Below are 12840 nucleotides of genomic sequence, written 5' to 3' on the forward strand. Positions count from 1 at the left end.
ATCGAGACACCATTTACTGTCCTTTACTATTACACTGTTTAATTTTAAGTTAACGACTATGTCGAGGTTTCTATTCAACCATACATAAGTACAATTTCTATTCCAAATACTCAGCGGGATGCACAATTAACAGAAAATGATGAGTTCAGCTAAAAAGGGTTGGCGACAGACTAGGAATTGGCCCGGCGAGACGTGCGCCAAAAATTATGGGAGAGAAATCACTAAAAAGCTTTCAAAAATGCAAGAAAAATTGAACTTGGGGACAGGCCGTGATCTGATTGTCATTTCTTAATTCAGCTTCAAGATCCGGAGAAGTTGGTGTCGTCGCTGTCGTTGGTGTTTCAAAAATTTTTCTATAAAGAGACACTAAAAATACAGAAAATAAAGGAAAACACTCAGCAATGAACACCAAGAAATCGGTTTGGCAACGAATATTGTTAAGTCAACATTATCGATGATCGGTTTGAAACTTTCAAATTGCAGCTGCGATGGTTAATGGATGTTGGCTTAGTAAAGACATTCATTGATATTTACTTTGGATGAGCATGAGAGTATCTGGCGACCAAGCGACCAAGCGACCAAGCGACCAAGACCCCTTTTTAAGGGCCGCCTTTGAAACCGTCTTCAAAAAAGAATTGCAAAATGAAAGTTCATTAAACATCTGCTGAGTTGTTGGCAATAGTTTCACTTGCAAAGTTGACCTTTCTGTGACCTTTTTTCTTTCTTTTTTTTTTTCCACGCCTTTGTTTGCTCTTTTTTTCAAGGTTATTTGCATACCCTTCGCTCAGGAGAATGTTCTGCACAAATCATATCACCATTGGTTGAAAAAAAAAAGGTAAAATGGGTAAAAATAAATATGATAAAAGTTACCTTCAGTACAATGTCTTCAATGTCTGACGCAAAAAACGGATGACAATGCTTAATAACCTTGATGAAGAATGACTTTCAACACGACCTTCGTAATAACTAAGATAAATTGATTCTGCCTAAAAGGTGTAAGTTTGGATGCTAAAAGAAGATATATCTCCGCGGACATAATAGACAATCTCTTGTCATTACTTTTGGCGTTTAATTCCTTTCTCTTACTCCACCTACTAGTAGTTTCACTTCCCTTTTGATGTCTTGCTTCAAAAACGCATAGACCAAGGGATTCACAGCCGAGTTTATCACCAACATCAAAACAAGAATCGCTGAGAATAAATTGAAATTAGAAATGTCCGATGAAACTGTCATATAAAGAACAAAAGAATTTATCACTGCATGACAACCCAAAAAGAAAGTTACTATGGTGGTCAGAAAAAGCTTCGTTTTCGATTTTTTGGGTCTGCAGGAAGATATGCATTCAACAGATGATGGATTTCGTAGTTCTATAAAGACATCATTTCTCCGGATGACAGACATCTCTTGGGCCTTCCTCCTTGCCACAAAGAGGAGGCGAGAAATAAGATAGAAAAGCAGTACACAAGCTGATATGTCAAAAGCAGACACTCCTATTAGTCTGAGAATTTTCCAAGCAGTAGGAGAGGATGTAGCATACATTCCTAAAGCAAGCGACAAGGATATCGCCAAGGGAATGGACCATGCGAGGGCGATAGCTATTCCAGGACGCCTTGCAGTCATGCAGGTGATATACTTGAACGGGTGGACGATGGCGATGTAACGATCCCAAGTCAAAGTGCAAAGATTTGTGACCGACGAGTGAGTGAAGAACCAGAAGGACGCCATGTAAACCCTCATGTTACAAGCGATCTTACCGCATAGATATCCTGAAGGAAAAAGACTGACGCCCACCCCAAAATCAGCCAAGGCCAATGAAAGAACAAGCCAGTTAGATGAAGAGCGTAGCCGTGTCCTTTTGGCGATTAGCAAAACTATAAAACCGTTTCCCACAGCTGTTGCGATGGAAAGAATCCACCCAATGTAGTAAAACCAATCTTCCATTGTGAATTAGTCCTAATGCCACGAAAGGTAGTCTATGTATGATTTGGAGACTCGTGATGCGTAACTATCAAAAATAATAAGACGCTATTAATTTGTATAGGTAATAGCATGATTTGTAGTGATATTTGGCATAAATAGCAAGAGTGATATTTCGAAATTGTTATACGAAATTTCACAAGCCGTTAGGCGAGTGAAATTTGAGACAATTTTAAAATATCACAAGTGGTATTTATGCCAAATATCAGGTACAAATCATGCTATTATTTGTTTATACTACTACCTCAAAAGGTTTGTAATTTTCACATGTAGGTGTTTCAAATTAAGCCGAAATACCACTGCTCTAAGCCAATCAAATTGCAGAAATTTCTCATGTAGTAGTATAAATAGCGTAATTCTTATGCCATCACTGCTTTTTACCTGCAACATTGGACAGTAATTGTAAATTTTCTTCTTTTCCGTGACTGTGTACATCATGAAATGATATATTTTACTATATACATACTGAGAAATACTCACCAAAAAGCTATGTCGTAAATTTTCGTACGCAAATTAGTTCTAGCCAATCAGAGGAGCGAACGATGGTTTTCACTCGTGAGAAAAATGATATGTCCAATCAGAAGCACAGAGGTGTGTGAGTTTCGCGCCAAACTTCCCGCCTTTTATTGCAGCTTGCAGCGCCGCTTCGCACACATTCAACGAGAAAAGTTTTACTCAAAGAGTTTTTCTCGCTAAAAAAGTGAAAAATATTTCGGAAATGGAGTGGAATAGTTTCGTTTGTTTCACTGTCGATAAAGAAAGCGGTAGAGAGCCGGCGAAACAACAGCGGAAAGGGGAAACAGAACGAGAGGTAAGCTTTTGTTGTGCTTTTTGTCGGAGCTACTTTGCCTTTCATTTAAGCTTAAGCTTATATTGAAACCGGCCATTTTACTTAAATTTACTCATTTTCAATTTTGCATTGAGAACAAACAGTTAAGATTACTTATCGTTCTTGGATTACCTCATATCCTTACCGTCATTTATGTTTTTAACAAACGTTTTTACCAAAAAGCTAATGCTTCGTTTTCGTTGTCATTTTGCAGTGAGTTAATAGCGGCAAATTTTAGCATTTTTGAAAAAATTAAAATAAAAAGGCTGCCGTCTCAGTATGTATATAATAAACACAATACCACATTGAAAGTGCTTTGTACGGTATTTACGCACTCGTTGTTTTTGTATCAGAAATCGAACGAGTGAGCGCAGCGAACGAGTAAGATTTCTGATACGTCAACAAGTCGTGCGTAAATACCGTACGCCAGCACTTCCCATGAAGTATTCTCTATGTATTTCACAATACTCCTGAAGAGGGCCGAAATTGTATGAACTTCCTGAAGTTAAACTAGGGGTTGATCTATCAAAATGACTAAATGAACAATTACGCCATGTTCAAACCACTAAAAACTACTAGTAGATGATGGGCTCTTTTCCTTTCTAAAGGTCATTTGAGGGTCTGGATGGGGGAGTCCAAACGTCAGTTGTCAGTTAATAATTGTTGATAATGAACCATGAAAGGCTTATTTGTTTATTCATGATTAGATATTTAGCTAAAAAGCCATATATGATGTAAATTCTACATTAAATTCGAAAACTGATACAAGAGTACCTTATTTTTATCAGCTTTGCTATGGACCGCATTTCAAGTGCCTTCTATTTCTCAGTCTTATTTTACTCTCCTCCATGCAAACGATTTTCCTAGCCAGACTCCAACATTTCCAACCATTAAGCCAATCAAAATTTATTCCTCGCGAAGCGAGGCGCGGAGCGCCGAGCCGCGAGGTTTATAATCTCGTCGCGCGGAAAGCGCGTGTACATCACACAAGCATCGCAAGGCCAGCGTGATTTCCTCTTGGCTATAAATGGCTATATTAAAATCTATCGAGTTTGGTTGGTGTCCGCCTTGACGTCATTCAGTTAGTGACGTACGAGCGCATTATGGGTTTCCAGGCAACCGAAGACGGTTTCATGAAGACGGTTTTTTTTTCATCTGTGAATTATAACAATGTTTACGGTCGGTAAATCACCCAATATCTCAGGTAAATAAAAGAGAACAGCAAACTCAACAACGGTGGATTCAACAAGTGGCTGGAAATCCTCGCTGGGAAAGACTTACAAACAAAACTCCGCAAGAGCGAGGACGTCGACTTTAAACTCAGCGCAAGTAACGGCACAGCGAAGGCAAACACTGTCAACTAGAGCCAGAGGTTATACAGCGACCACGAATACGTAAAGAGTTAGCAACAAAATACTACAGTTACACTGCAGAAGAAGCCGACGAAGAGAGGGAACACCGACTGCCAACGTTTCAGTATTCGGTCAATAGAATTCGCAAGGAGAGGCAAGTTCACAGTCAAAATTATCTTCTTCGATACAACGATAGGAAGCAAGAATTACACCATCTGTAAAATCGACACGAGGAGTATCTTTGCAACGGACTGAGGACAGCCGATCAGCCTTTTCACCGTTTTACAGTAAGCTTTATTAAATACAATGAACAGTTTACAACACCGATAATGTGTGACATGTAGGGAAGCGTTACATTTTGTAGACAAAATCCTTACTGGGGAGAATTTTTCGTTTAAGCTTACAATTTTCATTCAATTTCCTTCACAAGTAAAATATATGTATAGCAGTCTTATACATAAACTCAGCTGTGTCTTTTAAGTCAAACATGACAAAAATTTGTTATTGCTGGCCCCCTATATTTTTGTTCCTATATTATTCGAAAATAACATCAGTATTTCGGATATCCTCAGAATGTTAGTGTGTGACATGGTTGCCATACCAGGAACGTTAATTCCTTTCGCTGTTAGGGAAAATTTAACAGGTCACGCATAAAATTTCACTCTTTCAAAGAAGCCAGACAGAGGTGACATATTCATTTGTTCCATTGGCAGATGAAGATTGTTTCAAGAAATTAAACGACATGCAAGCAGATATTTATGTAGGGGTTCCCATAAGATCAATCCATCCTGCAGTTAGCTTAACATTCATGATAGATGCATGTAATACAGGGAAAGTGTTCATTTGCCTCGTCTCAGTCTGGGAAATTAAAAATCTATGGCTCTGGCACTGTCTCAACAAGCTCATGCATGTTTAGAATTGCGACCAATGGAGAAACTGATCACCTTCAATATAACTTGTTTGTGGACATTTCATACAAATTCACTCTTGCATAGGGATTTGTTTTTTATGCATGTACACGAATAACTATGAACACTTGCCTAACTGGTAAAAAATTGGTACTTTTTACATGGATTCAGTTCTTTAGGGTGAATGCCCACACATACAATAATCATAAATCATAATCACTTTAGTAATTCTCATGAACTGCATCCTTAATGACATTGCTACTTGTAATTTTCTACTTCAGTGATTATGTTTGCACTTTACTCTTACAAACAATAGTTGTCGAGTGTGATTATGTACCAAAAAAGTGCAAACACTGTTATAGCTGTAGTTCGCCGAACAATAATTTTTTCTCCAATTAGCAGCATTTAGCTGTTGAGCATTATCTCCTAGAATTGCCATCCACTCACTTCTACTGACACATTTCACAAATAATTATTGCACTTAAGGGTGAGTTTTTATTAAGCAAATGCAACTGAATATTAGCCGGCAGTTATCCACTATCACCCCCATTTCCTTTTGACCATAATTACACGCATGTAGGAGGGTCAAATGGAGTGAACATGGGGAGATGGGACCTATGCCGCCTTTGCTAACAACAGCAAACCCATTTAAATCTCAGAAGATCCTTTTTAAAGCCAGAGCACTAGGTTCAAATTTAATCCACAGGAGATTAAGTACATCTCAGCTTCCAATATTAGATCCACCCTCCCCAGTTACATGATTTACTTCATTTCTCTCCTGTCCTCCCACCCCTTATGGGCTCCCCCCCGCGCTTCGCGAGGTTCTGCAATACACGTATTTCTAGTACCTTCAGAACATTGAGAAGTAGATCTTGTGAAAAACCAAGAAAGACTGTATTAGAATCATCTCGTGAAACTTACAACTGCTTTTACAACGCCCTCATTAACAGCTATCGAGTGTGCTGGCGCGTTCTCAGAGGAGCGTCAATTTGAGATCACAGGCATAGGTCATTTACAACACGCATGAGTTTTACAGGGTGATAGGCTCCTGGCTTTACAGTAAATCATTAACGATAGACGATACTTAAGCCAAGATAACCGATATAAACGCATTAGATGACATTTTCTGATGAAAAGAGTGGAACAATGTTTAAAAAAAGGTCTTAAAAACGTGTTTGGAACAAAATAAAGGACAATAAGGTCCTTTGTCAGTTGTCAGTAAAACCCAAGGCAAATGTCAGTTGTCATTTAAATTTTAGGCTATTTGTCAGTTGTCAGTTAAAATTTTGGCCATTTGTCAGTTGTCAGTTAGCCCCATCCAAACCCTTGTGCTACAATAGTTGTGTGCTTTTCGGATTACATTAAGTGACCCTTGATATTTTAAATTGTAGTTGGTGGCGTGGTGTTTTCGTCGATTGTTGCAGTTGTAATAAAACTACGCAAAAACTGCTATTTTGCGGCCAAAATTTATTGACTGAATAAGCTTGCTTTAGACCGCTGTTTTGCTCCAGTGTCGCCTCATTGCAGACATTAACAGGAGATTTAATTTTGGACAACGTTGTTATGGCAGTCTTCCCTGCTAGCTTTGACTACTAACTATGCTTTTGATAATGAGCATTTCAACTAGTTTGCGAACATTACCAAATTAAATGAACAATAGTAGCTAATAGTCTTTTCGTCGACAGTGCATCACATTCAATTGTCTTCTGTTCAGTTCAACTTTTTTTTGTCTTTATAAATTCATTTACTTTCCGAAGCCCTAAATTTAAAGAGATTAATAACTTAAGATTTAGAATTAAATGCCAAACAGCAAACACTGCTCAGAACTTTCCTTATCAGACGAACGGAACTAAAGGTACTCAAAACGGTCAACAAATAAACATGCAACTTATCTTGCAACATTGCTTCAAAACGAGTAGCGATGATGTGCGTTTAACCACCTACATCAAGCAGTCTTGCACCAAATAAGGTTGTTAACAGGTTTGAACGTAAGTGGTAATACGCACAACATCGCCTTTCAACTCGTTTTGAAGCAATGTTGCAAAAGAAGGCGCATGTTTTTGTTGCCAGTTTTATCGAAGCTTAAATGATCTTCCTTATGAAAAGGATTGGGTAGACTAACATAACAGGTAAAACTCAAGCCTTCTATTCACCATTTGCACATCTCCCACGGTACAACATGTTTGTCTACCAAAATTTTGCATAGCCTTTGTTTTTCATTTCTCCTGGGGTGTAAATGCGGTTAATGCAACATATTTTGGGGGAGGGTGAACAGCGTGTGTTATGGGAAGATGGGAGATGTGAAAATGGCGAATAGGAAAGACCGTACCAAGCAGACACTTGCTTCAGAAGAGTCTTTTGCTTCGGCTAAGATATAAATAACACAAGGTTAATCAGTTTAAATTTTAGAACAGGATTTTAGCTTCTTCCACTGAAACTGTTTGGAAAATCACCTGGATGTTATTGCCTGGCGCTAGCAACCATTGCAAATTCGTCTCATTCTCCCCCTTGTTGTGATGTATTCTGTTAGAAATTTTAAAATTGCGGACAGTTTAAGAGAAAAAAAGGGAAACAGAACTTGAATTTGTAACAGTCAAAGATAAAAATAAAACCAGACAGTTGTCCTTATCAGGATCTGTATTTTATCAAGAGAGAATAATGGGACGGAACTTATTTGTGAATTTCACTTAAGTTATTTTGGATCAGTTTAGGTTTTTGGGAAACCGCCCACCTACCCCTCTCCTAGGCCAACATTTTGCCCTAAGTAAGAAGTAAGTGATAATGTTGGCTTAGGGGAGAGATAGGTGGGCAGTTTCCCAGAAACCTAAATGAATCCGTTATTTTGATAGGTTGCAGTCAAGCGGAAGTCTAATGCGTGAAACGTCTGCACATTTTAATGAAACGTTTAAAAAGTTCAACAAGTCCACTCGTGGCTGCATCAAAGCAGACAATGTAGTATATTGTAACCACGACAGTTGAATTCTCCCCAGGCACGTTAAGTAAAAGTTTGCGGACCTCTCCAGAAAACAAATTCTGATTAATTTCTTTCTTGGTCTAAAAATAACATTTGTGAAATTCACATATCCCAAAGGCTGACAACATCCAATAACATGTAACGGGGTGTGCAAACGGACGCAATATGTAGCATCCAACTTGCCTAGTCCCTAGGACTCATTATTATGCGCGGCCGATGCGTTTCGGGTCACGTGGTCCGAGAAAGTTTTTGAGGCCTAGACAAACTCGGAGAAGTGAGACATTTTGTCTCACTTGGGGCGGAGGTTTTGGAAGCGGGCGAGCTGTCAATAACTTTTCTGCGCTGATGAAAGATGTCAAGCAGCCATGGAGAGTACAGAGGATACAGAGTTAAACCGAGCATTTTTATTCTGTGCACGTTTTCATTGTTGAAAGTCCTTTGGCCTTTCTTTTTCATTTATCTCATTAAACTAATTTGAACTTTATTTCATCTCAAAAACTATTTGTAGGCTAAGCAAAACAGCGTCGCAAAAATATTATTTGATCAAGAATCGGAAGGTGAGCTAAAGAAATAAGTTTATATTCATTCTTGGATATGAAAAGCTACCTTTCGTTTCTCTACTTTCGCTTGCTCCTATAAATTTCTCGTTATCATTTCACTTCGAAATATTTTATGTAATTTAATTTTTGGATTTGGAAGCTTATCAAACTAATCGGACAGGCTGTTGAATTTGGTCTCTAAGTTTGGTAGAATGTCAACAAACTACTGTTTCAAATCTTTTTATCAATAAGGAATATCATTTTAATGGTTCATTTGAAAATGAACTAAAAGAGAAATTACTTGCACGTTATACAGTAGTATTCTTTCCGATTCAAAGTAATATTTTTGTTCTTTGATAACAGAAACCAGGTTAGTGCCGATCTTTGAGCGAAGGATATTCACGCGCAAAGTTATTTATAGATTATTTCAGTTGAACGTGGGAACTTTTCAAAAATGCAAAAATGCTCACCGCTGCGTACTCCGAGATTGTACGTCTCCCGGCCGTTCGTCTCGGATACGTCACCGAAATGCATTGACCGAGAGGGCCCGGAAAGACGCCGTACAGGGACTAGGCAAGCATCCAACAATGTTGCGTCCATTTGCACGTATGAATGTCACTAAAATGAATCTGAATGTACTACGGGTGAGGTAAACCTTGATGTTTCTTCTAAAACTACCTAATGGCAAAATCATCTCACGGGACAAAGTTAATTATGATAATGATTCTGAACAAATAGTTTTTGGTGACTGGTAAAGACGCTATACAAATTTCTTCAAGACATACTTGCTCCGGGTATCATAATTAATCACGTTTCGTGAGCAGGAAAATAAGGGGGTCTGAATGGGGTTAACTGACAACTGACAAATGGCCAAAATTTTAACTGACAACTGACAAATCGCCTAAAATTTAACTGACAACTGACAAATGGCCAAAATTGTAACTGACAACTGACATTTGGACTCCCCCGTCCAGACCCTCTAGCACGGACGAATGTATAATAGACCATATCTAATAATTATTCATTCTTCTTCATTGAATACTTATAAATATTCAACGCGTTTTTCAAGACTCGCGGACACAACATTCAGGAACTTTAAGCTGACAAGACCACATGCATCAAAAATCGTATTCACAGTTTGAAGATAAATAGGACGAATTTTGCCAAATACTTCCTCGTTGAAATTGTTTTAGCGTAAACTCATGCTTGGTTCTTAAGGTACACACTGTTTTTACTAACACTGATTTATTTTTGTCTAGGATAGGTGTATTTAGTTTTTTATACTGACCTACAAGTGAATCCAGTCTTAGTTCAACAAGCTTAAGTATAGTGGTTTAAAAGATCGGCCCCTGGCTCTTTCTTATTATCGAAAACAAAGCTGACTTAAAAAAACATATTTCGCCCACGTATCTTCCAGCTGGTAAATGTTATTCTTTCAAAATGCGTCTTCCTTTCTTAAGTCTTTTATTATGTTTTCCTTTACTTTTGGGTTCAAAAATCTTACATTCTTTACATAATAGAAGGCGTTTCACAACATTCACCATTAGGTTGTCATTGTCTTTCGTGCAACATTTTAAATGGGAAATTGAATGTAATGATTTATTCGACGTTAAAATGAAAAAATGAACATTAATTACTCGATTAGCAAATTTCCGGACTGTTTCTAACACGAAGTTTTGACAAATTGGCTACTTAATAGAATTTTTTTCAAATTTAATTGCTTGTTAGGCTGAATGCATCATGAAAGCTTATTAGCCTTTTTTTTCTTCCTCACCACGAACTGAATGTGATATTATGCATCTTAACAATTGAGCTGCAGAATATATTGGAACGGAAGAAAGTTTTTCTGAACGTGCAAACTATGACTCTAGCTTGGTCGTCCTACATTAAGAGCTGGGATGGGACGGACTTTCCATACGCCGAATTAAGGTCTTTGAAATAGAAATATTCAAGGTATACATGTACAACAATATAGCACCTGAATACCAATGTCAAACGCAAGCTAGAACTAAGGCAAGTTAAGGCATGGGTTGAAAGGCTGAAAAGACCCCCCAGAGAGAATGCTTTTTAATGACGCAGAAGGATCCAAGTAAAGGGTTCCACAAAGTTATGATAAAACATATCTCACTCAAATAGTTTTGGAAAATTCCCCTCAAGCATCAAGTGACATTCCTTAGACCATGACGTCAGAAAACCTGTTTTCTCATAGGGGGAGAGGTTGTTAAATTTCAGCCTAAAAATACCTGTCATCAAATTGCCAGCAAAACTGTCTGGATTGTCAAGGAGCCTTGCAAGGTGGATTAAAGCATTTTTATTAAGAGTTATTAAAGTCTTTTAGGAGTAACGTGACCTGTTTCTCTTTATTTCTTAATCCTTGCTCCCTAAGGCATACATGCAGGGCTATTTCATATTATCCAGGCCATGAGAAAAACACTGGTGCCTAAGAATATTTGCTGCTCTTTCATTTCCTTTCCCCCGTTTTAATTTGAACACTTTGAAAGTTAATTAACGATCATTTGCAGGTCACATGACAAATATTTCAACAATGAATATGTCACATATTTTTAAAGCCACCGAGCTAAAACTGTTTGCCAAGTTTCATGACGACTGATCAAAACAATCCGTTTCAAATGCCACTTCGCCAAATTATGCAAATTAACAGGTGACCCATGCCTTAACATGCCTGAGAATTATATATAGAGATATTATATTGAAAACCGACTTAAATACCAGGGTTTTTCTCCACTGGCCACTTTAGACATAAAGTAAACATGGTGGAGGTCGACCATTGCGGTATCCAAGACAGTGCATTTAAAATAGGCCCTTTGCAGAATTTGGTCAAGTGTTTGGATACCACTTACATATCACAAAGGCTCGTTGGATGGCGAGCTGTTCAATCGTTCAAGACGTAAAGATGTGTTAAGTAACCTATGAAAGCTTCGGCCGATCACAATCAAAGCTTTGTGCTGTGAATGAACGCTTAGATGGCTTTCCATTCAGCGAGCCGTTGATAAGGGGTATCCAAGCATGTAACCGGGGGCTAACAGAGAGGACGAGTGTGACGTCACATTGCCATGGTAGCAAATTTGTTGGATCACAAAAGTCTTTCTCGAGAGAGAAGGACATTTGCCTTTTCGAACGATGGAAGAAAAGAGTGCGGGCTACCGTTTTGCTTCTGAGGGTAATCATGCACAGGAAAGCCATACATGTCAATGCAATTGTTTCTTTGTATTTTTCTATTGCAGGACCACAGTTTGCTGAGACCAGAAATTTTGATACAATTGCAATGTGATGTAATGACGTCTCTCTCTAGGCCCAAAAGAATAGAATGCAAAAATAAGCAAAGAATACACAACTCCTCTCCCCAAAACGAATTAAACCATCACACTCCAGGACGTAGACGTAGACGTAGCTGTCGCACTAGGGGAAGGCTAGTGCTGGAGTGGGAGAGAAGGTGAATGGTTTCTGCTGCGTAGGTCACTCTTTGACAGTCATTGGTCCACTTGTGGTGAGCTACTTGTAGTTCTTTGGCAGAAAATGGGCCTGTTGTGCGGGTCTCTCGATTTTTCTAGTTCTTTCTCTAGACTCATCGGCAGTTGTTTCAGAATCAACTGGGGCAGAAGAGTTCATGTGTAAGACCTGTGAGGGTTTCCAAGATGAACACTGTGATTCAAATGGCAACCAATGGGGACCATGTGTCCATATAGCTGCAGAGTGTGGCTGTGCAGTGTTGATCCCTCGAATGAGTAAATCAGCAGGGTTCTCGTTGGTTGGGCAATGGTTCCATACTGATAATGGAAATAGACTCTTGATCTCTCTAGTGTGGTTTCCAATGAATGGTTTCAGCTGTTTGTTAATGCGCAGCCAGTGAAGAACTATTTCACTATAGGACCATAGCTTGACCTTTAAGTTGGGATACCTCGGCGTAAGGGCTCTGGACAAGAAGTTGGCTAGTCTTGCACCAGCTAACGCTGCTAGAAGCTCCAGCTATGGTAAGTTAACTACTGTTAGGGGGCCACACGAGACTTTGCCTTGACTACAGAGGACTGATGATCATTTGAAACATGAGCGAAGGCTCCTATACCTTGGGGCTGCTATCCCCAAATACATGTAGATAGATTGGGGAGGCATTCGCCTGAGAGTCTGAGAAGTAATGTCTGGGGATGATGATCGTGCCCGCATCGTGAATTTCTTCTGCACTACTGTTCCATTTGGTTCTAAGTTCGGGTGGAATTGGTTCATTCCACTCAAATTGTTGCTG

At 38.8% G+C, this 12840-nt stretch overlaps 1 protein-coding gene across 1 annotated transcript; it reads right to left on the bottom strand.

Moving 5' to 3' along the window:
• Positions 1-1014: 1014 nt before the first annotated feature.
• On the bottom strand, positions 1015-1983 carry LOC140948793 (octopamine receptor beta-2R-like). The gene has a single exon (XM_073398059.1). It carries the CDS (start codon positions 1939-1941, stop codon positions 1069-1071), a length of 873 nt encoding a protein of 290 aa, XP_073254160.1. The 5' UTR covers positions 1942-1983; the 3' UTR covers positions 1015-1068.
• Between the last annotated feature and the right edge of the window lie 10857 nt (positions 1984-12840).

Source organism: Porites lutea, chromosome 9 (assembly GCF_958299795.1).
Source record: "Porites lutea chromosome 9, jaPorLute2.1, whole genome shotgun sequence".
NCBI classification, from domain to species: domain Eukaryota; kingdom Metazoa; phylum Cnidaria; class Anthozoa; order Scleractinia; family Poritidae; genus Porites; species Porites lutea.